The following is a 26,695-nucleotide window of genomic DNA, read 5'->3' as shown; positions in this document are numbered from 1 at the left end:
CACCCTTATGACAGAAAGCAAAGAAGAACTAAAGAGCCTCTTGATGAAAGTGAAAGAGGAGAGTGAAAAAGTTGGCTTAAAACTCGATATTCAGAAAACTAAGATCATGGCATCTGGTCCCATCACTTCATGGCAAATAGACGGGGCAACAGTGGAAACAGTGAGAGACCTTTATTTTGGGGGGCTCCATAATCACTGCAGATGATGACTGCAGCCATAAAATTAAAAGACGCTTACTCCTTGGAAGGAAAGTTATCACCAACCTAGAGAGCATATTTAAAACGCAGAGACATTACTTAACCAACAAAAGTCCATCTAGTCAAAGCTATGGTTTTTCCAGTAGTCATGTATGGATGTGAGAGTTGGACTATAAAGAAAGCTGAGCGCCAAAGAATTGATGTTTTTGAACTGTGGTGTTAGAGAAGACTCTTGAGAGTCCCTTGGACTGCAAGGAGATCCAACCAGTCCATCCTAAAGGAAATCAGTCCTATTCAGGACTGATTCACTGGAAGGGCTGATGTTGAAGCTGAAACTCCAATAGAGTGGCCACCTGATGCAAAGAACTGACTCATCTGAAAAGATCCTGATACTGGGAAAGACTGAAGGCGAGAGGAAAAGGGGACGACAGAGGATGAGATGGTTAGATGGCATCACCGTCATGATGGGCATGAGTTTGAGTAAACTCCCGGAGTTGGTGATGGACAGGGAAGCCTGGCGTGCTGCAGTCCACGGGGTTGCAAAGAGTCGGACACAGCTGAGCGACTGAACTGAGACTGAGAAACGAAATCAAGTAAAGATGAAGTCATACTAGATCAGGGTGAACCCTAATTCGATGACTGGTACCCTTATACTATGAGAATTTGGACACAGAACCAGATGCATTAGTAGAACACCGTATAACAGCAGAGATCGAGACACGAGAGATATATCTGCAAACCCAGGAATACCACCAAATGCCAAGGACCGCCAGTAACAACGAGAAGCTAAGAAGGCAAGGAAGGATTATTCCCAAGAGTCATCAGAGGGAAAATGGCCCTGCTCATACCTTGCTTTCAGACTTAAACTTCCAGAATTGGGACAAAAGAGATTTCTGTTGTTTTAAGCCATCCATTCTGTGATAATTTATTAAGGCAGCCCTAGAAAACTAATACATTATCTATGGTACAAAAAAATAACATGGCACTACAAAAATATCCCTGGGGTTAATGCAAACCTCTTCTTTGTTAAGGAAAAGCAGTATTTCCTTTCTCCTTGAAATATGAGGAATTGTGCATTAAAACAAGGGGCAAGTAATATTTTTTACAAGTAATAATTTTAAATTACCCTCTTGGTAAGCCATATGAGTAATGCACTTAACAGAAAAAAGGCAAACATAGGTTTTAACTAATACCTAACTCCCACCACAAGCAAAACATTTAATACTTGTTGTAAAACTTACCTCTGCACTCTTCAGAGATTTCAAAAGATTATTCACTGTTTCTGGAAATGCACTGCCTAACATTCTCCCCATTTTTTCATAAAATGCTCCAACACAAGCCACTGCAGCCCTGTAAGAAGTGACATTTTCATCAGTCACTGTTTAGAGTAATAATTTTGTCATTTTTTTATTTTCAGAAATCAATTTTATTTGACCAGGACATTTTTGTCCACAAATTTTAAACTTTCAGTAACACCTTACTGATTACCGACTATCATAAAAAAATCTATAAATAATAAATGCTGGAGTGAAGTGAAGTGAAGTTGCTCAGTTGTGTCCGACTCTTTGCCACCCCGTGGACTGTAGCCCACCAGGCTCCTCTGTCCAAGGGATTCTCCAGGCAAGAGTACTGGAGTGGGTTGCCATTTCCTTCTCCAGGGGATCTTCCTGACCCAGGGATCAAACACAGGTCTCCCGCATTGTAGGCAGACGCTTTAACCTCTGAGCCACCAGGGAAGCCCTGCTGGAGCGGGTGCAGGGAAAAGGCAACATCCCTACACTGCTGGTGGGAATGTAAACTGGTGTAGCTACTATGAAAAAGAGTATTGATATTGAGATTCCTCAAAAAACTGGAAATACAGCCGCCGTATGATTCAGCAAGCCCATTTCTGGGCATATATCCTCAAAAAACAAAAACTCTTTATAATTCAAAAATAGACATGCCCCCCAGTGTTCACAGCAGCACTCCTTACAATAGCCAAGATGTGAAAACAACCCAAATGCCCACCAACAGATGGCACAGATGGCACAGAACGGATGACAGTTCAAGATGTGGGGTATATATACAATTGAATATTACCTAGCCATAAAAAAGAATGAAATACTGCCATTTACAGCAACATGGATGGACCCAGAGAATATCATACCAAGCGAAATAAGCCAGTCTGAGAAAAACAAATATTATTTGATATCACTTATTTGTGGGATCTAAAAGACAATACAAATGAATCTATATACAAAACAAAAGAGACTCAGAGACACAGAAAACAAACTTAACAGTTACCGAAGGGGACGAGGAGTGCAGGGATAAATTAGGAGTATGGGATCAGCAGATACAAACTACTATACATAAAATAGATAAGCAATAAGGATTTACTGTTCAACAAAGGGAACTATATTCAATATAATAACCTCTGATGGAAGATAATCTAAATATATATATATATAAAACTGAATCACTCTGCTGTATACCTGAAACTGACACAATATTGCAAACCAAGTATATTTCAATTAAAAATTTTTTAGGAAAACATGCCTTGCTTATTCTTTATAATTGTTAACAAATACTATGGTTAATCAAACTGTATTCTTGTCAGAAAAGTAGGAGAATAAACATATATTCATATAATAAATCATACCCGTCCTCTGGAAAGAAACCCAAGCTTTCCTTTTGTTGTTGTTATTTAGTTGTTAAGTCCTGTCTGACTCTTTTGCAACCCCATGGACTGTAGCCTGCCAGGCTCCTCTGTCCAAGGGATTTCCCAGGCAAGAACACTGAAGTAGGTGGCCATATCCTTCTCCAGGGGATCTTCCCAACCAAGGGATCCAAACTGTGCCTCCTGCATTGCAGGCAAATCTGCATGTATCCTTTGGGCTCTGGCAAATCTGTGTCTAAATCCTAGGACCTGCCACACAAAAGCTATGTGTCCTGAACAAGTTACTCTGAGGCTGAGAGTGATTAAATAAATTTAGTTTACTATCCTACAAGCAACAAACAGTAGAATCAGAGACTCGATCTTCACCTCTTTGACTCCAAATCCCATGCTTTTGTCAATATTCTATAGGCTGAAAACAAAGCTAAAAATGTCTGAGGTCATTTGCCAGAATATATTACGGAATTCCTAAATATAACGCATGAATCCACTGGAAATACATATGAGTAATAAGTAATATACAATAAATTCTGCTTTATCAGAACTATAAAATCATGTGTGGATTTGCTAAGTAATGGAGAATTAAATCAGAAAACGATGAACATACCTCCAAACTCCAGAATAAACTGGAAAGCACTTTTAAGATCCATATGCATCTCAAAAAACACAAAATTTAATCACAGCATACCTATGTAGTTGAAAACAGACCTAAACACCAGTGTCCAAGTTCAGAATAGTTTCCCCATTTCCTCTGTAAGCTGTTATACTGGTCCTGGCTCCTTGAATGTTGGTGTTGTGAAGGTGTATCCTTGGCACCGTCTCCTCTCAAAACAGTAATACACCCTTTCTAGGTAACTTTATCCAGAACACAGTTTCAGCCTACTCCCAAATCTCCATTCTCTCTCTACTCACCAAAACAACATTCTCAGCTCAGGTCTCTGAAACCCAGACCAGGATTTCCAACTGCTTACTACACACTGTCATGTGGACTCAAACTCAGCACGTCCAGAACTAGATCCATCATCTTCTCCTGAACTTATCCCCTCCACTATTCTGTACTGGAAATAAGGTATTAATAAGCCAGCTCTGTTTCCAGTTATTATAAGTTTCCTTTGTCCAGAAAATAGGTTGGGAAACACAGTCTGCAGGCCAAATCTAGCCCATCATCCAGCCTGCCACCTGTTGCTGTAAATAGTTTTATTGGTATACAGCTGTACTCATTTATTTACATACTGTCTATGGCAGAGTTGAGTAGTTGCAATAGAGATATTCAACAAATCCAAATCTATTTACTACCTGGCCCTTTCCATAATACTTGCTGGTCCCTAACCCATCACATCCATCTTCCCCTTTTCCCATCTTAACCCCCTACTTGACTCATTTCCATATGGCCTTCCTTGATGGTTCTTTGACGCTTTTTTGAGAAGCCTTCACTGACACTGCTCTTCTCTCACATCACAGCTAAGTTTATTCAGGTGTTATTTTCCCTCCCACAGCACCCCTCACTGTACTGTAACTGCTGATTTTCTTAAGGGACTCTTTCACAAGGTGCATCCCTAAGGCCATTATCCTCAAGACCTTCTCTGAAAATATCTGCCCTAGATCCAAACCACAAGCATGAGCTTGGAGTTGGGTTAAGTCCTTAACTTAAGAGTCAATAAAGTGAAAGTGAAAGTTGCTCAGACTGCAGTCTGCCATGCTCCCCTGTCCATGGAATTCTCCAGGCAAGAATACTGGAGTGGGTAGTCAGCCATTCCCTTCTCCAGGGGATCTTCCTGACCCAGGGATTGAACCCAGGTCTCCCACATTGCATGCAGATTCTTTACTGTCTGAGCCACGAGGGAAGCCCAAGAATACTGGAGTGGGTAGTCTATCTCTTCTCCAGTGGATTTTCCCAACCCAGGAATTGAACCAGGGTCTCCTGCATTCCCTAGTGGCTCAGTTGGTAAAGAATCTGCCTGCAATGTAGGAAACCCAAGTTCGATCCCTGGGTTGGGACAATCCCTTGGAGAAGGAAATGGCAAACCACTCCTGTACTCTTGCCTGGAGAATTTCACAGACAGAGGAACAGGACAGGCTGCAGTCCATGGAAATGCAAAAAGTCGGACATGATTTTGCAACTAACTTTCACTTTTTCACTCCTGCACTACCTATGGATTCTTTACCAGTTGAGCTCCCAGGGAAGTGGCCTCTGTCTCAGATACTCAACTCTGCCACTTTGGCATGAAAGCAGCTACTAAATAAAGGAGTATCTCTGTATTCTAATAAAACTTTATTTACAAAATAGGTGGCAAGCTGGATTTGACCTGGGGCCTATAGTTTGCCTGTTCCTGCAACAATCTCATCACCTAGAAAATCTTTTCTTTCCATCCCAGCCAAGAATATATATCATCTCCTTCAAAATTACCAGAAACCCCTGTGCAAATTGCTGACATCAAACCAATTCTCTGTAGTTTGCTACAAGTGCCAGGGACAATGGAGTATATGTTGAAATAGAACTCCTTCCCCAGACCTACTTAGAGCTTTTACTGTCAACAGAATGACCCAGGCTCCATCTACCCGGGAATCTTTAAGATCAGCAGCGCTTCATTAAGATAATGTGTAAGTATTAGTCACTCAGTCATGTCTGACTCTTTTGCAACCCTATGGACTGTAGCCCACCAGCTTCCTCTGTCCACAGAATTCTCCAGGCAACAACACTGGAGTGGGCTGCCATTCCCTTATTGAGATAAATTACTCTGAAAAAAAAAAAAAAAAAAAAACAAGTTTCAAGGGTTAATTTCAAAGTAAGTACTTACAATTTTGTTGGTAAGTAGGCTGCAGTGTCATCTTTATTTCTGATAATGTCATTACATTTATCAAGTGTTTGAAAAACAGTGAAAGTATCCCCAATGCTATAAAGGGCTGCAAGGTTTTTAGCTAACAATTTTCGCGTAGGTGGTCCAGGTGAACTACTTATTAATCCAGTTAATTGTTCAACAAGTTTTTTCTGTTTTTCCTTTACATCAGTCTGTTAAGAAAAAAAAAAAAGAACATCAGTTTTCTTCTTATACATAATTTTATCTTTTAGTCAACAAAAGGTTGTTCTGTTTAAATTTAAAGGAGATAAAATATTCTTCTTCATTCTTCTCCAATTTCACAAAGTTAGCTATCAGTAAAAGTGACTACTCTATATCCAAAAAGTTTCCACACTGGCTTATTAAAAAATAAAACAATCAAAGGATGTAAAATATTAAGTGTATGGACAATTAAAGTCTTAGAACTCAGCTGGGGTCCCCTGTAAAAGCAAAGTCAGTATCTCACAAAGCTATATAGCTGAGTAAAGGAAACCAAAAGAAACTCTGAAGAGCCCTAGGAAACAGGAAAAATATTCAGATTTACTCATAATCAATGCTGAGAATTCATTCACTCATTAAAGGAATATTTATTGTGCACGTCCATGCACAATGCCTATTCTAGGCACTGGGGCGCAAAAGTGACCACAATAGACAAAGCCTCTGCAGTCAAGAAGTTTACATTCTAGTGGGGAGAAAGAGTGTTTACAAATAAACATGATCAGTGTAAGTTCTTACTGTTTTACAGAGACTAGTAAGAAAAAGGCAACCTGAAGAGAAATCAAGGTGTGAGTTATGCAGATATCTGGGAGAAGAACATTCCTGGCAGGAAACAAATGCAAAGGCCTTGCCCAGCATGCTTGAGGACAGAGAAGTCAGTGTGGCTGGAGCAGAATAAGACAGAGGAAGCAGCAGGGGATGATGTCAGAACGATAGATGGGACCAGGTCATGCAGTGCCTCAGACACCACTGTAAGAACTCTGGATTTTATTCTGAGAGTTTGAAGCAGAGGAGGGATATGATTAAATGTTCTAACAGGCTCATTCTGACTACTGAGCTAAGGAGACTCTACAAATGTACATGGTTAGAGGCATGGTGAGCACTTAAGAAGCTGTGGCAAAAATTCAATAAGAAATGAGGGCAGTAACAATGGAAATAATGAGAAATAATTGAATTCTGGACATATACAGGGGATAGAACCAATATGAATTGCTGAGAAACATGATGTGAGTTTGAGAAAAAAAGGGAAGTGAAGAATGACTCTAAGGTTTATGATTTGAGCAACCAGAAGGATGAAATGGTCATTTCCGGATAGAAAGTACAGGGGAAAGGACAGGTTTGGGAGGGTTAAATCAATAATTTGGTTTTAACCTTGAGATGCCATTTAGATATCCAAGAGGTAGAGGTGGAGCAGGTACTCAAGATATCTGGGAATCATTACTATGTAGATGGTAGTAAAAGTCATGGCATTAGATAGCGTCACTGAAGGAATAAGTAAGATGTATTTAAAAAAAAAACAAAAAACCTGTGCCCAGGACTGAGAAACAGCCAGCAAAAGAGGAAGAGTAACTAGTGAAGTTGGACAAGAACTAAAAGCAAACAGTTTCTTAGGAACCACAAATAGGAAAAGCTTCACACCAACGGTGCATCAATAGTATTGTTAACAATTTATTTTTTAATGTGAGTGAAGAGAGCACAGAGGTTCATATTATCATGCTTCACAATTTGGATAACTTTTTACATACTCCTTTTATTTTTCAATTTCACAACAAAATAAAAAATGTTTTAAGTATTTCAAGACAGAGGATCAGCTAGGTGAAAAGTTGCTGATGGGTCCATTAAGACAGAATACTGACCATTGGTTTGGGCAAGAGAAGATCTGTTTCAGTGAAATGGAGGGAACACATACTCAGATGGAGTGAGTTTAAGAGAAAATAGGAACTTTTAGTTAAAGACTGTAATGAATCCATGCATTAATTCTCTCTACAGAAACTAAAGTATACTCCAGGGTAATCAAAGAAATAAATAAGTAATTAAAAAGTACAAGTACACAAGGGCAAAGAAAACAAAGAAAGAATTCAAAATATAGAAGCCAGCTACACTCAATAGGGAAAGCTAGAAGATACCCAACTTCCAACACAGAACCCCCTAAGAGCTCATGTATGTTGTGGCTTTTGTTTTGAGGCATCAAGGTTCTCAAGGAGGAGAGAATAAAGCTGTACCTAGAAGTGAAGGGAATGATTGAGAGTCTATTTAAGAAGCTGTAAGACTCTCATATCTCTCTCCTTCATTCTGGACTTTGCGAGCTCAGGCACAATTGTGGGCTGGGAAAACTACACTGACTACAGGGGAACTAATTAAAAGTTAACACACTGAATCCTGAAGTCCCCAGCTTTCTCCACCAAATGCTAGAACCTAGGCAGCGAGTCATATACCTTAGGACACTTTAAAGTAAAAAAGTATCTTGTGGGGAATGACTAGCCCAGAGAAACCTATAAAGAGTTCCTCAAAGAACTGGACCAGTATGACAAAACACAGGTAACAAACGTCACTCTGCCCAGCAAACTTTGATTACTCCCTATTAAATTTTATTTTTAAAATCTATTTATTTTTTAATTGAAGGATAATTGCTTTACAGAATTTTGTCGTTTTCTGTCAAACCTCAACATGAATCAGCTATGGGTATACATACATCCCCTTCCCTCTTAAATTTGAGCAGACGGTAAAAGATTATCAGATGTTTGAGTTCCTAATTTTAAACACAGCATCTAATTTTAAAAACGGAGAGTAAAACACACAAATATTGAAAAGTAATTTGGATGAAAAGACTATGAAGGAAAGGAAAAAAAGAAAAAAAAGGCTAACTCTTCAGAGAGACAGAGAAGGCAATGGCAACCCACTCCAGTACTCTTGCCTGGAAAGTACCATGGACGGAGGAGCCTGGTAGGCTGCAGTCCATGGGGTCGCTAGGAGTCGGACACGACTGAAGTGACTTAGCAGCAGCAGCTTCAGAGAGACAAGTGAAGATACTGAAATTGCTACACAGCACTAAGGGACCACTTGATGTTGGAGATAATGAATTTAAGGTGATAGCAGTCACATAATCTTCTTTTTCTCCCCTCAAATTTAAATGTCCAGGAAGAAATATGAAGCCTCTATCCAAGCAATAAGCTGGATTTAAATGAGGTTTCAGTTTTGCCACAGGATAGAAAAAGGCAGACAAGAAATTTTTACTACAGTGTAATATTCTCAACTGACCCACAACCTCCAAAACATAATGTGCTTTCTTACAAATCATTTACACATAATATTCTTTACATATGCTAACCCAACTAGATAAAAAGCAATACCATACCTTGTTGGCAGCAACCAAGACTTTATCAAGAAATCGCAACCATTCAAAGATAAACACTGGTCTTTTTGCTTCAGTGATTTGAGCCAAAGCTTCTTCATTGAGCAATAAACTGTGGGCTAACTCCATGACTGAAGTTTTAAATTCACACCTTAAATAAACAATTTTAAAATTCTTGTAAAGACTTGTTCATGTTAAAAGTCAAGCTTCATGAATATAATCACTAAGAAAAGAAATACAAGGCTTTACTTCTCATCTCACTTGGAGGACACGTACATAACTTCGAGGCAAAACCTGAGAAACTGATTTTAAAGGATAAGGGTGCAAACAAAAACAAATGAAAGTCATGCTTGTTGAGGAAGAATGGATAATGGGGTCAAAGGAAAATTAAAATAAACAGTGCAAAAAAGGCATGGTTCCAGAAGAAAAATACATGTCCTTCACCCATTTCATAAACAGAAAACCGAAACACCAATATCAGACATCAGCCGAGCATGACAACCACCCTCCTATTTTCTCTCCTTTGCTGGATGCACAGCACCCTCCCGCTGCTGCACCTGCCCCAGGAGGACTTCAAGGCGTCCCAGCAGAAGGATGCCACCCTGGAAGTCTCTGAGAGTCTTCCTTAGGGGGATGAGGTGACGGCGGGAGGCCAGATCCCCGCGGCCGAAGCTTCAGCTACAACGCCGGGGATGGGGGGGAGCACAGGAACGCAGCTGGCAGAGGCCGCGCGCGCAGCTAGTCCGGGTGAACCCGGCTACTATGAGAACCGGACCGCTGCGCCGGGCCTGGGGGAAATGCAGGAGGCGCCGCAGGCCTGGAGGCCGATCACCCGGGCTGTCAACCCCAGGAGTCGGCGGCTGAAAAGTGAAAGTGCTCATTACGAACTGGAATTCCTTCCCCAGCCCTCTGACAACGTGGTGGGGGGGCTTTGGGGAAGGGGATGTGTCAACGCGCAGGCTCCAGCTGCAGACTCGGCGGCCTCACCTCCTATTTCTGTCAGGGGCGGCTCAGCGGAGCTCCAGGGCCTGAAGCAGCCGCCAAGGGACCCGGATGCCCCGCCTCCCACACTCCAGCCGGCAGGAAGCGCAGGGAGAGCGCGTGCGCGGAAGGCTGCTCCTGCGCAAGCGCACTTGACCGCGTCCGCCAAGCCCCGCCTGCCGCAGCTTTTCAATTGATCCTGTTTTCGGAAACTCAGGAGCGAGCCGAGGCAAGCGCTCTGTAGAGCTGGCCCGGGGCGAGTAGAGCTTCCAGGTAAGGGGCTGTGGACGCCTGTCGAATGATAAAGGGTGGTGATCTGTACGCTGGCTGTAACTAGCCATCACACCGTCTCTTTATGTTCCCACCCATGAGTGGTCAAGTCTGTGGGATGAGCGCCAGGAGGGAAGGGATCGGCGGTCCCTGAAGCGAGTGTTTGGGACTGAGGCGTTTCTTGTCATCTTTCTGCTGTGCTACGTAGTCCATCTCTCCACTGGGATGTATAATGAGACTCTCAGTACATGCGAAGCATCGCTTTTTAAAAAAAGTATGTTTGAATTACAATGTTGTGTATTGTAATGTCCACAACTGTTGTACAGCAAAATGGCTCATTTATACATACGTGTATATATTTCCATATTCTTTTCCGTTATGGCTTATCACAAAATATTGACTATAATTCCTTGTGCTATACAGTCAGATGTTGTTTATACATTCTCGTTGAATGTACTACTCCCAAACTACCAATCCATCCGTCTTCCTACCTCCTCCCTTTGGCAACCACCAGTCTATTCTCCGGGTCCCTGATTCTGTCTCTTATTTCATATATAGGTTCATTTGTGTCATATTTTAGGTTCCACATATATCATATGGTATTTGTCTTTCTCTTTCTGACTTGCTTCACTTGTATGATTATTTCTAGTGGCATCCATGTTGCTGCAAATAGCATTGTTTTGTTCTTTATCCATTTCTTTATCCATTCATCTGTCAGCCGACATTTAGGTTATTTCCATGTCTTGGCTATTGTGAAGAGCTTCTATGAACACGGGTGACGTAGCACTCTTGTTGACACCTCCCACCTGCTCTCTGCCAGAAAACAAACAAAAACAAAACCTGATACTGCAATCTGACTATTTGGGAGAACTGGTAACTCCACTGTTTATTCAAACCAAAAGCCCAACGGTCACCCTTGGCATCAATCTTTCACATGCCACCTCCAATCCCATTATCCCTATCTTCAGAATATACCTAGAATCTGATGATTTCTCATCACTTCCATTGCGGTCTAGCCACTGTCATTTTGCCTGGATTGTCACCTTGTGGAGTTTATCCTTATGCTTCATGGAAATAAATGATGCTGGGAAATATGTTGTACCCATAAAAAGGGGGCTTAAATGACCTGTAGCACCTATTCTTGTGTGCATGACCCTTTAGAGCTAAATAGGTCCCTGAAAAATAATCTAATCCTATTTGCAGTAGAAACAGCTCTGAGACATAGGGTTTTGTGTGTGTGTCTGTGTGTGTGTGTATGTGGTATTGAGCAAATCACTTACCTAAACTGAGTCTTAATTAAAGCAGGGCTAACTGTACCTGGCAGGCTACAGTTCATGGGGTCACAGAGAGTGGGACATGACTGAGTGACTAAGCATAGCACAATTGTACCTATCTTACAGAGCTGTTAACGGTAATTAATATTTCTTTTTATTTTTATTTATTTATTTATAGGGCTTCACTACTTAGTTGTAGCATGGAGGATCTAGTTCCCTGATAAGGATTTAACCCATAGCCCTGTGTTCGGAGCACAGAGTCTTAGCCACTAGAGCACCAGGGATGCCGTTAATGGTAATTAAATAGGATAAAAATGTTTGATATACTAGGTAGGTGTTTTATTGACTACGCCAAAGCCTTTGACTGTGTGGGTCACAACAAACTGTGGAAAATTCTGAAAGAGATGGGAATACCAGACCATCTGACCTGCCTCCTGAGAAATGTATATAAAGGTCAAGAAGCAACAGTTAGAACTGAACATGGAACAACAGACTGGTTCCAAATAGGAAAAGGAGTATGTCAAGGCTGTGTATTGTCACCCTGTTTATTTAACTTATAAGTAGAGTACATCATGCAAAATGTTGGGCTGGATGAATTACAAGTTAGAATCAAAATTGCCAGGAGAAACATTAATAACCTCAGATACACAGATTGGCCACGTGATGTGAAGAGCTGACTCGTTTGAAAAGACCCTGATGCTGGGAAAGATTGAAGGTGATTGTGAAACAGATCGCCAGTCCAGGTTTGATGCATGAGACAAGTGCTCGGGGCTGGTGCACTGGGAAGACCCAGAGGGATACAATGGAGGGGGAGATGGGAGGGGGGTTCAGAATGGGGAACACATGTAAATCCATGGCTGACTCATATCAATGTATGGCAAAAACCACTACAATATTGTAAAATTATTAGCCTCCAACTAATATAAATAAATGGAAAAAAAGAGAGATCTATGTCAACCCTTCATAATGCAGTTTACTATGCTAAACAAGATTTCCATTATTCTAATGACCCTATTTAAGTCTGGCAAATAAAGCAATGAAGAAGAAAAAAATTGAAGGTGGGAGGAGAAGGGGACAACAGAGGGTGAGTTGGTTGGATGGCATCACTGACTCAATGGGCATGAATTTGAGTAAACTCCAGGAGTTGGTGATGGACAGGGAGGTCTAGCATGCTGCCGTCCATGGGGTCGCAAAGAGTCAGACTCGACTGAGCGACTGAACTGAACACAGATGACACCACCCTTATGGCAGAAAGCGAAGAAGAACTAAAAGAGCCTCTTGATGAAAGTGAAAGGGGAGAGTGAAAAAGTTGGCTTAAAACTCAACATTCAGAAAACTAAGATCATGGCATCTGGTCCCATCACTTCATGGCAAATAGATGGGGAAACAATGGAAACAGAGACTATTTTTTTGGGCTCCAAAATCACTGCACATGGTGACTGCAGCCATGAAATTAAAAGACGCTTGCTTCTTGGAAGAAAAGCTATGATCAGCCTACACAGTATATTGAAAAGCAGAGACATTACTTAATCAACAAAGGTCCTTGTAGTCAAAGCTATGGTTTTTCCAGTAGTCATTGAGAGTTGGACTATAAAGAATGCTGAGCACTGAAGAATTGATGTTTTTGAACTGTGGTGTTGGGGAAAACTCTTGAGAGTCCGTTGGATTGCAAGGAGATCCACCCAGTCCATCCTAAAGGAAATCAGTCCTGAATATTCATTGGAAGGCCTGATGCTAAAGCTGAATCTCCAATACTCTGGCCTCCTGATGCAAAGAACCAACTCATTGGAAAAGACCCTGATACTGGGAAAGATTGAAGGCGAGAGGAGAAGGGGACGACAGAGGATGAGATGGTTGGATGGCATCACTGACGTGATGGACATGAGTTTGAGTAGGCTGTGGGAGTTGGTGATGGACAGGGAAACCTAGCATGCTGCAGTCCATGAGGTCGCAAGGAGTCTGACATGACTGAGCAACTGAACTGAGCTGAAATCATTATGTGTAAAAATACTATTATTATCAATGAAGAATCTGAGCTTTAGATACACTGGGTGAATTACTGTAAATGCTGTACATAATATATAAAGACATCCATCCACAGCCCAGCTTCATATACTTCCAGTTCAGAAATCCCAACAAAGAGAGCTTCTTTCCCACCACAATCCATGTATAAGTATCATTAAGGAAAGAGAGTGAAAAAGCTGGTGTAAACCTATATTCAAAAAACTGAGATCATGACATCCTTTCCCATCACTTCATGGCAGATAGATGGGGAAACAATGGAAACAGTGACAGATTTCATTTTCTTGGGCTCTAAAATCACTGTGGATGGTGACTGCAGCCTGAAATTAAAAGATGCTTGCTCCTTAGAAGAAGAGCTATGACAAATCTAGACAGTGTATTAAAAAGCAGAGACACACTTTTCTGATTAAGGTCCATGTATTCAAAGCTATGGTTTTTCCAGTAGTCATGTACAAATGTAAGAGTTGAACCATGAAGAAGGCTGAGCACTGAAGAATTGATGCTTTCGAACTGTTATGCTGAAGAAGACCCTTGAGGATCCCTTGGACTGCAAGGAGATCAAACCATTCAATCCTAAAGGAAATCAACCTTAAGTATTCATTAGAAGGAATGATGCTGAAGCTGAAGCTCCAGTACTGTGGCCACCTGATGCACAGAGCCGACTCATTGAAAAAGACCCAGATTCTGGGAAAGATTAAGGACAGGAAAAGAAGAGGGAGACAGAGGATGAGACAGTTAGATGGCATCACCGACTCAATGGACATGAGTTTGAGCAAACTTTGGGAGATGGTGAAGGACAGGGAAGCCTGGTGTGCTGCAGTCCATGGGGGTCTCAAAGAGTTGGACATGACTAAGCGACTGAATATCCACAACACGGAAAGAGATGCTTATTTGCCCTGTTTAGGTCATCCCCTCCCCTCTTACTAGGACATAGGGTACTATAACTGGCCACCTTATGCCCCAGGGTGTACTAATTGCCACTCTCCAGTAGAACCACAAGGAAGGCAGAGGGCTAAGTTCCAAAAGGAGGGATGATGAACAGGCCGACACGGTGTATGTGCACTGCAGCAAGTGACCCCCTTTTGCATCCAGCAACTGCACCAGAAGCATTGACAGCACCTGGGAGCCTGTTAGAAATTCAGAGCCTTGGACTTGAGCTCAGAGTCAGACTCTGCATTTTGAGAAACATGCTGCATGCTAAAAGTTGCTTCAGTCGTGTCCAACTCTTTGTGACCCCATGGACTGACTGTAGCTTACCAGGCTCTTCTCTCCATGGGGATTCTCCAGGCAAGAATACTGGGTTGAGTTACCATGCCCTTCTCCAGGGGATCTTTCCAACCCAGGGATTGAACCCACATCTCCCTGTGGCTCCTGCTTCGTAGGCAGACTCTTTACCGCTGAGCTCCCAGGGAAGCCACGAGAAAATCCTGGGGCAATTCATATACACAGGAAAGTTTGAAGTACACTTTTTTGGATAGTTATTTTATCCCGTTAAGGGCTAATTATTACATGATTTTAACTATTTTGGCTAAAACCGTCCTCAGAAGTGTTTCCATATAAGTGAAGTGTTAACTATATCTAGTTACCAATGAACAGCTTGAACATGAAGTGCTGTGGAGAGAGGCCTGGAGTAGTCAAGACAGCCATTTGTAAAAGCAGGTAGCGTAGGCCTAGGAGGAATGAACTGTCTGCAGTGTGTTCAGAGGACAGTGAGACCATGTGGAGTGAGTAATGAATCCTGAAAGAGTCAGAAGTCGGATTATGGGGAATCTCTCCTGCTACCGTGTGAAAGTGATGCTTCCTCCACTGCCCCCAGGGGAAAATTTGCTGAAGGATTTGAAACCAGCAAGTAACATGGCCTGACATGTTTTTGGTTTGTTTTTTTTTTTAAAGAAAAAACACTTTGGAGAGGTCATAGAGGACCTCTGTGGATTGGAAGAGGAGAGGCCAAAGGCAACAAGACCAATTAGGAAGCAGTTGTGACAGTTCAGGTGAGAAAGAAATGCCTGAACTAAAGTAGTGGTCACAGCTATAAGAAAAAAATGCCTATGAGGAATAATGTGGAAGAAGAGTGGATGGAGGTTTATGAGAGGTCAGGAAAGGGGAGATAGTGGTGACATTAATTTGGAAATGCAGAGATAGAGGCAGTTGGGTGGGGGAGAGAATGAGTTGTTTGGATTGTTGAGTTTGAGGGCTCAACCCAAGAGCACTTGAATATGGAGTAGGGTTCTAGAGAAAGGTCACAGCTGAGGATGCATGCAAGTTTATTTCCATTTTGGTAAACTGAAAATTAGTTCTGTTACCATAAGTAAAGGATTTCCCAGGTAGTACTAGCGGTAAAGAACCCACCTGCCAATGCAGGGAATTTAAGAGACGCAGGTTCTATCCCTGGATCGGGAAGATCCCCTGGAGGAGGGCATGGCAACCCACTCCAATATTCTTGCCCGGAGAATCCCATGGACAGAGGAGCCTGGTGGGGTACAGTCCACAGGTTCACAAAAGTCTGACACAACTGAAGTGCTTAGCATTCAGGCACGCACACCATATGTGAAATAGATAGCTAGTAGGAAGCTGATGAATAGCACGGGGAGCTCAACACAGTGCTGTCTGACAACCTGGAGGGATAGAGTGAGGGTAGGATGGGGGTGGGCTGGGAGGGAGGTTCAAGAAGGAGGGGACGTATGTATATTTATGGCTGATTCATGTATGGCATGATTCATGTATGGCAGAAACCAACACAACATTGTAAGGCAGTTATCCTTCAATTAAAAACAAATTTTTAAAAATTGATGGTAGAAGAAGGGACAGTAATGTTTTCAAGATTGCACACATCTAGTAAGTGGTCGTGCTGGGGTTTGAAATAAAACCTTGAATCTGCGTCTTAAAAAAAAATTGTGACTTCATCCTGTTTGCTTTGTAGATACTTTTGCCATATGAAGTTGAACATGGCAGAAGAGGAGGACTATATGTCTGATTCCTTCATTAATGTCCAGTAAGTAAATGTGCACACCCCATATAATGATACGTGTAAGACATTAAGGAATTGGAGGTTTTTAAGCAATGCCATTGATTTTAAAGGTGAGGTTGGAAATTTCATCTCACTGCTTTATGAGAACATTTCCTACATGTCGATGATACAAAGATGCTTCTAATGCTAACCATTTTACTTTGGCACTCAATTCTTTTTCTTCCACACTACCAAGGACATTTTACTCTTTTCCTTTATTTCATCTTTTCACTTCTTGTACCTCCTTTTGAGAGTTTCCTTTTATTATTGCCAATCTCCTAAAAAAATTAGTCTTACTATTTCTTGTTTTTTTAACTCTACATTTTGTTTCTTACCTCCTAATACCAACCTTCATCGTTTTTACCAAAACAGCCATTGTCACAGGACATTGGTTATGTTCTAATAGTGGTGATAACAGAGTTACTCCTAAAGGTGGCACTGAAATATTAAGTAGTGTCAAGTGAGTAAGTGGCAAAGTTATGAGAAACTTCCATGTACTAGTCTAAAATAACCTTTTCCCTCATTCTTCAGAGACGATATCAGACCAGGCTTGCCAATGCTGAGGCAAATCCGGGAAGCCCGTCGAAAAGAAGAAAAGCGACAGGAAGCGAATCTGAAAAACAGACAGAAAAGTATAAAAGAAGAAGAACAAGAGAGACGTGACATGGGGTTGAAGAATGCACTCGGCTGTGAAAACAAAGGGTTTGCTCTGCTTCAGAAGATGGGGTATAAAAGCGGTCAGGCCCTCGGCAAGAGCGGTGAGTCAGAGCCAGAAATGAACAGCTGTTCTTAACCACCAAATGGTAACTTATTGATGGGAACCAGTGATGACTCTTTCCTCTCTGTCCATCTACACAGAGATTGAAACAACTTAAGCTTCCTGGTCTCTTGTGGGCTGGCAAGCTTGTGGAGAACTTCCATCTTCCCACAGCCACTTCAGACATATGCCACCCAGAGCTGCTTAGCAGCCCAGCTTGGCCCTGAAGGAGTGGGATGGATGAGGCTTGCCATGGAGGCAGCAGCTAAGAATGATGACAAGAGAACGGTTAAGAAGTGCAGTGGCCCAGGGCATTCTCTGGTGGTTCAGTGGCTAACACTGCTCCCGATGCACAGAGCCCAGCTTCGATCCCCAGTCAGGGAACTAGACCCCTGCATGCTGCAACTAAGACCTAGCACAGCCAAATAAATAAATAAATGTTTCTTTAAGAAAAGAAAAGGGGGCTTCCCTAGCGGTCCAGTAGTTGGGACTTCACCTTTCAATGCAGAGGGGGCAGGTTCAATCCCTGTTCAGAAAGCTGAGATCCCACATGCCGAGTGGCAAAAAAATAAGAACAAAGACTTTAAAAAATGACCCACATCAAAAATATCTTAAAGAAAGCAGAGTTCAGTGGCCCAAAGGACCGGGGAGCAACACTAGAGATGATGGCAGGACTCCGGCCTGCTTGCTCTGTACCTGTGGCAGGCAGCTGCCTGAGTGACCCCTCAGCTGGAGAAGCTCAGTTCTCACCTCTGTTTTAGGAATGAGATTGCCTATTAAGACATAGAGGTCATACACGTAGTATCTTCTATAAGCTGTTTTTCTCTTCTCTCCTTTATTGTCATTGCTTTGACTTTCCTAGCAAGGCTTTGCTCTCTCTTAGGCTGCCACCGTCTTGTATATATATCAGTGAAAATTCCTACGTTTAGGTGGCATTGGAGGCTGTCCATCAGCTTTATTGAGGACTTAGTTTTTCAAGGCCAAGGGAAGTAGTTGATTATAGTGTATTGATGTTCAGTTTCAATTCTGAGTATCACTGAAACTGGAAGGGATATGTATAGAACATTGTAAAGTTGCATAGTGCATCCACCAATAGTTTGAGGAAGAATTTCTAAAGTAATTTGTGTCTTGTTCTCTTTTATTTAGGAGATGGTATTGTTGAACCAATTCCTCTCAATGTCAAAACAGGTGTGTAAGTACTGTTGCGGCTGTTTGCTGTTAATAACAACTTAAACATAGCACATATACTTGTTTAATAAATAGTTTTTTATGGTGGTACTATTACAGTTCTTATCATGTAAAATGTTTCTTAAACTCTTAGACCTTTTAAACTAAAAATTAAGTTTTAATGAGTATAAAATAAAATTTAAATCATGAAAGTAATGGGAAAATTGTTGTAACCATCAAAAATACAAAGCTATTTTTATCTGTTGAATGTCCTAAAAGTATCCTGATTTATCCAGTAAATGTTTTTCTTAATAATTGAACAAATTAAAGAGAAAAGTATATATTTTTTATTTGTTCATCATATCTATATAAAAGTGTGACTGTTGATACTTTTTTCCCAATTTGAAAAAAATGTGGATAGTATTGACATCTTTTTAGGTCAGACTGATAATCTTTGTGAAAATCAAATTGTGAATTTGGGTTAAAAAAAACCTCCAGTGTTTTCTCCTGTCCTTCTTATCAAATGATTTTGAGTGATTGTACTAAAGTTATAATTACATTTAATTTGTAAGTATTTAGGTAATTCCCTGGCAGTCCAGTGGTTAGGACTCCATGTTTTCACTGCCAAGGACCTGGGTTAAATTCCTGGTTGGGAAACTGAGATCCTGCCAGTTGCATGCATGGCCAGAAAAAAAAATTTAAGTTGTCACATTTCGACATACAAAGTTAGTAGGTTTCTCATCAGTGTTTCCTGTTTGAGCAGGGAAAAGTGGCATTGGTCATGAGACATTATTAAAACGGAAAGCAGAGGAAAAATTGGAAAGCTACAGAAGAAAGATTCACATGAAAAGCCAAGCTGAAGAAAGAGCAGCAGAACAGTTTCGGTAATTGAGCTGTTTTTAGTCTCCTCGTTCCTTTATTGGGGTATGTTTCCTGGTATTTGGGCATTTAACATGGATAAAGAGAGCACAGACCTCTGGTGTACTATTTTTTTCTTTAAATTAGAATTCGACTTAAAAATAAGCAAGACGAAATGAAGCTAGAAGGAGATCTTAGAAGAAGTCAGAGAGCCTGTCAACAATTGGATACTCAGAAGGTAATCCTTTTACCTGCTTTCAGTTTGGTAAAGTGTTTTGGCACCCAGTATGATTTACCGTGTATTTTTTTTTTTGGCCTCGCCACATAGCGTATGTGACCAGGGATCAAATTTGTGCCCTCTGCACTGGAAGTGTGCCTTCTGCATTGGAAGTATGGAGTCTTAACCACTGAACCACCAGGAATGTCCCATATTTTTATTTTTAAAGAGAGAGAACTCCAAGCTTATTGTATCTGCCCATTAAAACTTTCAGATGCACTGTTGATCTGTGATAACTGGTATGCACAATAATGACTTGTTCACTGCAGGAACATAGTCTGAGTGATCTTTAAGCATTAAATACCATTTTTCACTTAACTGTTCTCCATTTATTTGAATATTGATTACTCAGAACTATTGCTCAGAATTGTGGAAATTCTGTTCACCTGAATGCTTGGCTAATCAGAAGAGCCTATTTTCAGTCCATATTCAGTAACTTCCATGTCTGTAACTAGTAAAATCATGTAGAACGCTATTTCAGATTTCAGTAGTTCTCAAAATTCAATTTTTGATTTGATTTTTCTTTAATTTTTTATTTTGATGGTTCGCCTACCAGCAAAATAAAGTGACTTCATTTAAAGTCTCAGAAATGTTTGTAAAATTTCCCTTATATGTAAATAGATCGCTGGAAGCAATCTCTCACTTTCCAGTATTTCCATAGCACGTTATTTTGAGTATATGTCATGATACTTAAGATTTCTTAGCTATATATCATTTTATACCCATTAAGCTACTTATCCCCATAGCTTCTTTTCCCTAGTAGATTGTCAGCAGTTGGGAGGCAGTATTCTAACTGGGCTTTGCATCTCCATAATTCCATAGTACAGGGCTTCCCAGGTGGCTCAGTGTTAAAGAATCCGCCAATGCAGGAGACACAGGAGACTTGGGTTTGATGCCTGGGTCAGGAAGATCTCCTGGAGAAGGAAATGGCAACCCACTCTAGTATTCTAAGCTGGAAAATTCCATGGGCAGAAGAGCCTGGGGTCAGAGTCAGACACAACTGAGCAACTGAACTCACATGCACTGTTCCATGGTATGGAACTTAAAGCAGTAAATATATAGTTGAAAGAGTGAATTTATGTTGACATGAACAAACTTGTGATAGTCTTTATGTTTAGCTTTGTTTAATTGGGAATAATTCTACATTTTCAGAATATTCAAGTTCCCAGGGAGGCATGGTACTGGTTGAGGCCTGAAGAGGAAACTGAAGAAGAGGCAGAGGAAGAAAAAGAACAAGATGAAGATGAATATAAAAGTGAAGATTTAAGTGTATGGTTTGTTTGGGTTTGGTTTTTTTTTTTGGAGAATAATTGCTTTACAACATTGTATTAGCCTCTGCCAGACGCCATCATGAATCAGCCACATTAAATGTATGTTTTAGCACCAGTTCCTTAAACTGGGTGTCTCAACCTTGGCACAATTAACATTTTGAACTGTGTAATTGTTTGTTGTGGGGCTGGTCTATACATTGTAAGTTATCTTGGAGCATCTCTGGCCTCCATCCACCATCCACTGAACTTCCCCCTGTGACAACCAAAAATGTCTCCAGTTCAGTTCAGTTGCTCAGTCATGTCCGACTCTTTGCAACCCCATGAACTGCAGTACACCAGGCTTCCCTGTCTGTCACTAATTCTCAGAGCTTGCTTAAACTCATGTCCATAGAGTTGGTAATGCCATCCAACCATCTCATCCTCTGTCGTCCCCTTCTCTTTCTGCTTTCAGTCTTTCCCAGCATCAGGGTCTTTTCCAATGAGTCAGTTCTTCACATCAGGTGGCCAGAGTATTGGAGTTTCAACTTCAGCATCAGTCCTTCCAATGAATATTCAGGACTGATTTCCTTTAGGATGAACTGGTTTGATCTCCTTGCAGTCCAAGGGTCTCTCAAGAGTCTTCTCCAACACCACAGTTCAAAAGCACCGATTCTTTGGCACTCAGCTTTCTTTATAGTCTGACTCTCATATCCATACATGACTACTGGAAAAACCATAGCTTTGACTAGATGGACTTTAGTCAGCAAAGTAATCTGCTTTCTAATATGCTGCCTAGGTTGGTCATAGCTTTTCTTCCAAGGAGCAAGTGTCTTTTAATTTCAGGCTGCAGTCACCATCTGCAGTGAAAAATAAAAGTCTCCCACTGTTTCCATTGTGTCCCCATCTATTTGCCATGAAGTGATGGGACCAGATGCCATGATCTTAATTTTCTGAATGTTGAGTTTTAAGCAAGCTTTTCCACTCTCCTCTTTCACTTTCATCAACAGGCTCTTTAGTTTTTCTTCACTTTCTGCCGTAAGGGTGCTGTCATCTGTGTATCTTAGGTTATTAATACTTCTCTTGGCAATCTTGATTCCAGCTTGTGCTTCATCCAGTCCAGCGTTTCTCATGATGTAGTCTGAATATAAATATCATAAACAGTGTGACTATATACAGCCTTTCCCAATACTCCTTTCCCAATTTAGAACCAGTCTATTGTTCCATGTCCAGTTCTAACTGTTGCTTCTTAACCTGTATACAGTTTTCTCAGGAGGCAAGTGAGGTGGTCTGGTATTCCCATCTCTTGAAGGATTTTCCACAGTTTGTTATGATCCACACGGTCAAAGGGTTTGGCATAGTCAATAAAGCAAAAGTAGATGTTTTTCTGGAACTCTCTTGCTTTTTCAATGCTCCAACGGATGTTGGCAATTTGATCTCTGGTTCCTCTGCCTTTTCTAAATCTGTCTTGAACATCTGGAAGTTCATGGTTTATGTACTGTTGAAGCCTGGCTTGGAGAATTTTGAGCATTACTTTGCTAGCATGTGAGATGAGTGCAATTGTGCGGTAGTTTGAACATTCTTTGGGGTTGCCTTTCTTGGGGATTGGGATGAAAACTGACCTTTTCCAGTCCTGTGGCCACTGCCAAGTTTTCCAAATTTGCTGGCATATTGAATGCAGCACTTTCACAGCATTATCTTTTAGGATTTGAAATAGCTCAGCTGGAATTCCATCACCTCTACTAGCTTTGTTTGTAGTGATGCTTCCTAAGACCTACTTGACTCACACTCCAAGATGTCTGGCTCTAGGTGAGTGATCACACCATCGTGGTTATCTGGGTCATAAAGATCTTTTTTGTACAGTTCTTCTGTGTATTCATGCCACCTCTTCTTAATATCTTCTGCTTCTGTTAGGTTCATACCGTTTCTGTCCTTTATTGTGCCCATCTTTGCATGAAATGTTCCCTTGGTATCTCTGATTTTCTTGAAGAGATCTCTAGTCTTTCCCATTCTATTGTATTTCTCTATTTCTTTGCACTGATCACTGAGAAAAGCTTTCTTATGTCTCCAGACATTGCTAAATTTTCACTTGAAGGAAAAAAATCACTCCTAGTTGAGAACTACTACATTATAGGTTTATTTTATTAACCCCAAATCAAAACTTCATGTAAATGGCCCTTTTAGCTTCAGTTTACCTACCCCTTTCACCTCAGTTTGGATGATGTATTAGCTGCAAATGTAAATTATGTTGATTTCTACCTTGTTTCCTATTGAACTTCTGGAAGTAATTCTGAGTACCTCCTTCCCCCAATTCACCCACATACAAGACAAAGTCAAGAAACACAATTCAAAGTAAGTAGAGAGTTTTCAAGAAAAGAATACACATTTCTATGGTTACTTGTATAAAAGAGTGTGTAGGAAACATTCACAATTTGAAAAATCTTTGTTCCATCTAACTGGGAAACCATTGATGAGAACTCTAGTGGCAGAGTGAGACAGTTCCACCCAGATTCTTTGAAACTATTAATAGAAGGGGTCTTTAAAGGATAGTGATTCTAATAGAGCCAGCCACAGTCTATTGATGAAATGTTAACAAGTGGCCAGTGTTGTGTCTGACAGACGTGAAATAGGGCAGCTAGTAAACTGGGACATGTTCTAATATATTCCACCCTTGACACCTCTCCTAAGTGACTGAGAGTTATGAGAGGATTTATGGCCTTGGGGTAATTGAGCATAATCTAATAGACCTAAAAACAAAAATGTTGTTCAATGTGAACCATTAATGTGCTTGTATCCTACCTATACCTAGGTACTGGAAAAATTACAAATACTGACTAGTTATTTAAGAGAAGAACATCTGTATTGTATTTGGTGTGGAACAGCCTATGAAGGTAAGAAGATACTTTATGCTTCTAAAAACTATTGCATACAAATGCTCTTTGATTTCAGCTTTGATCTTTTTTTTTATGAAATTCATATTTCCCATAGACAATGGAAATTTTTTATTCCATCCAAAGGGCAATGTTGGATGAATGCTTTAAAGAAATAGTGGGTAGAGAAAGAATTGAGGGTTAATTAAAGGTGCTTTTAACTTTTCAGAAACTGAATGTGCAGAAGGGAATTTTTCAGTCTTCTATTTCTAAAAGAATTTTTTAATCAGTTGAAGATGATAAATTTTTTTCATGCCTTATTTTTCCACAATTCTTCAGCTATCAGAAAGATATAGTAAATTTTTAGAACCAATTTTTTTGTAGTTAGGTAGAATATTGTCTGTGAACCATAGAAATCAGAATGTTGAAATCCATTTTTTTTTCATTGTAAGGAAAGAAATGGTTAAAACCTGTCAGATGTCTTAAAGACACAAGTGCTTTCTTTTCTAGCACTTACTCAAGCCAGCTTTGTTAACTTGAAATTAAGGACTTTGTACTTGAGAGTGAAGAATTTGGGATTATTGTTGTATCTTTTCCTGGTTTGTTTAGCAGAGGAGGGAAGCAGACACAACTACAAAATACATGTTATGCTGAAACAATTTTCTGAAATAGTTTACTGTGCAATTTGTATTAATTGTTTCTTTTCCTCACATAAATTACAGATAAAGAAGACCTGTCTTCAAATTGTCCAGGACCAACTTCTGCAGATCATGACTAAGATTATTCTCAATAAAGTGGAAGCTTGGCAAATGTTCTTGTTTCCTAAAGACAGATAGCTGGGCAGTTAGAATTCCCAAATTTTTGATACCGGTAAAGAAAGGAGACTTCATGTGTTTTGTTCTTTTTGTACATTAGAAGTACTTTGTACTTTAGCATATAATTCTTTACTAACTTGAACATATAATGGAAAGCCATTGCAGAGCACAAGTGTGATAGACACCAGCAATTACAGTTCATGACTCTGTCATGACATTCATGGGGTGAAAGGACACCAGCTCTCTTATTCCCCTTTTCACTTTGGAACAAATTGAAACATGAGACGTGGGAGTTTGAGATCAAAATATCAGCTTTATTACTAACGGAATGAAGAGCTACTTGACTTCTTCTCCAGTCACACTCCCTGTGAGATCTCCCTGCTTAGAGAGAACTGCAGACCTTGCCTCAGAGGGAGGAAGGATAGAGCCCGTCTTAGCTGTCGAGGTGAGAGAACGAACCCTCAAGATGAAGAGGAGAGGCACACCTCCTCAGCTCCTTTTCCCAAAACCACTCATCAGGAGAGATACAGCTCTGCTGAGAAGGGATGAATACAGCTCGCAGAACTTCTTCCCACAACTCTGTCTTCCAAGGAGCAAGAAGAGGTTCCCTTCCCTGCATGCAAGCATGAGGAGGAGGCGAAAAGTAATCCCCTCAATGAGAGTAATTTCAGAGCCAAGGTTCCATTAATAGTACTTAATTCTAATGAGTTTTAGAGACAAAGTAATAGAGACAAAGAGATATTCCATAAAATCATGAATTTTCATGGCAATGTGTGTATCCATTATGAGTGAACTATTGCAAGTTTTGGCTAAAGAAACAATAGTTGGGAGTAACCTGAAACATCAGGTGACCCAAATTCTTAATTGTTTGACAACATTCCCAGCAGGTGGTAATCCTACCTCTACCTTGATTTGTCCATCCGCAGAGAGCTCACTGCCTTAAAAGAGCTGGGTAGCACTAAGTCATTTTTAAAGTTATTTTTCTGTCTTAAGCTGAATTCTGCTTCCCTATAACTTAACCAAATACAGCTAAAGACATACCATGTGGCACATTCCTAGAGAGCTCCATGTAAGTTTGGGCATCAAAATTATGAACTTTTTTTAAAGTTCCCAAGCTCAGATACTACCCTTAGTGACTTAATTCAGCTAGTCTAGGATTGTTTCTAGATATCTATTTATTTTAAAGTTCTGAGTTTGATTATGACCTGTAGATAAGAACTAGTTCTCTAGGTTAAACCAGAGCACAACTGTTCTTTGGATCAAGTTGTGACCTTACCTGTACAGTTTTACAGCTCACCTTTCTGAAGCACTGAGCAAGAGATCAGCCTCTTATTATAAACAGCATACTTGAGAACATAGCCGAAGCTAACGTACGCTTACCCAAATTAAGATTATCAATACTATTGAGTTGTATTAAGATGACCTAATTTAACTTGTCCTCATGTTTAACTTGGAGAGCTTTAAAAAAATGATAATACAAAGATTATCATACTTCCAGAAAGTCTATATAATTGATCCCTCTGGTCTGTGCACCACTAACCTTGATACCAACATGCAGTAGAGCTTGAAAACCTAGTCAACGTCTGGGCCTCAGTTCTTCATCTAGAAACTGAATTATTATTTTTATGAGTATAAATACATATGTAAAATATTGGAGCTTATATAGTTGGACAATTCTGTTTGATATTTACTTTTTTCATGTAAAAAATAATAACATTGTATTAACAGATAAAACAGGAGTACATCTTCTTCTTGCAGTTATAATCACATCCTTGCCTGTCATTTTAGCCATCATACTGACATTTGTTCTGTCAGACCCAAAGCCATGTGGATTCTTTCAGACCGAATGGAGTTAGGAACTGGCTTCTTTTTCTCCTTGTACTATGGGGCTACCTGCCCAGTGGCCTAGAGTATGTTTGTGAAAAAAATAAATAAATAAATATGTTCTTGAATGTGTTCATTAACATAAGAATAGAAATAAAATTAACATAAGAATAGGAATAACCTTGACTGAACCCAAGAGTCCACCAGAGTTGTGGTCTGCATTTCCAGGCCAGAGGCCAGCACTCAGCCTAACTTAGAGAGTGGGAGACATCCTTCTATTCTTACCACCA

General features: G+C 40.4%; 2 protein-coding genes across 4 annotated transcripts in view; one reads left to right on the top strand and one right to left on the bottom strand.

Moving 5' to 3' along the window:
* The window catches only part of HEATR5B (HEAT repeat containing 5B), a 95,447-nt gene extending 85,342 nt beyond the window's left edge, over positions 1-10,105 (bottom strand). For both annotated transcript variants that reach the window (XM_065929438.1, XM_065929439.1), the window contains exons 1-4: positions 10,024-10,105; positions 9,040-9,187; positions 5,649-5,860; positions 1,439-1,547 (exon numbers count right to left, since the gene is read on the bottom strand). In XM_065929438.1, coding sequence (XP_065785510.1) covers positions 1,439-1,547; positions 5,649-5,860; positions 9,040-9,165 — 447 coding nt within the window. In that variant the 5' untranslated portion in view covers positions 9,166-9,187; positions 10,024-10,105. The remainder of the gene's footprint in view (positions 1-1,438; positions 1,548-5,648; positions 5,861-9,039; positions 9,188-10,023) is intronic.
* A 72-nt stretch (positions 10,106-10,177) lies between these two features.
* Positions 10,178-26,525, top strand: GPATCH11 (G-patch domain containing 11). 2 transcript variants are annotated; one of them, XM_065929432.1, is made up of 10 exons: positions 10,178-10,290; positions 15,477-15,574; positions 16,504-16,575; positions 17,122-17,348; positions 18,494-18,535; positions 19,278-19,398; positions 19,520-19,610; positions 20,802-20,918; positions 23,706-23,787; positions 24,489-26,525. In XM_065929432.1, the coding sequence occupies exons 3-10, from the start codon at positions 16,517-16,519 to the stop codon at positions 24,542-24,544; spliced, it is 795 nt and encodes a 264-aa protein (XP_065785504.1). In that variant the 5' UTR covers positions 10,178-10,290; positions 15,477-15,574; positions 16,504-16,516; the 3' UTR covers positions 24,545-26,525. The 2 variants fall into 2 exon arrangements, with proteins under 2 accessions (XP_065785504.1, XP_065785505.1); XM_065929433.1 differs by lacking the exon at positions 15,477-15,574 and having other exon boundaries at positions 10,179-10,290.
* Positions 26,526-26,695: the final 170 nt, after the last annotated feature.

The sequence above is a fragment of the Muntiacus reevesi genome, chromosome 3, assembly GCF_963930625.1.
Source record: "Muntiacus reevesi chromosome 3, mMunRee1.1, whole genome shotgun sequence".
NCBI classification, from domain to species: domain Eukaryota; kingdom Metazoa; phylum Chordata; class Mammalia; order Artiodactyla; family Cervidae; genus Muntiacus; species Muntiacus reevesi.
This window is presented reverse-complemented; position numbering and strand designations above follow the sequence as displayed.

Bases quoted from the DNA above. Each gene is read 5' to 3' on its own strand.
- GPATCH11 (XM_065929432.1), top strand. From the start codon at position 16,517: ATGAAGTTGAACATGGCAGAAGAGGAGGACTATATGTCTGATTCCTTC. The intron at 17,349-18,493 runs GTGAGTCAGAGC...TCTTTTATTTAG, and splicing joins TCAGGCCCTCGGCAAGAGCG to GAGATGGTATTGTTGAACCA. The intron at 20,919-23,705 runs GTATGGTTTGTT...ACCTATACCTAG, and splicing joins ATAAAAGTGAAGATTTAAGT to GTACTGGAAAAATTACAAAT.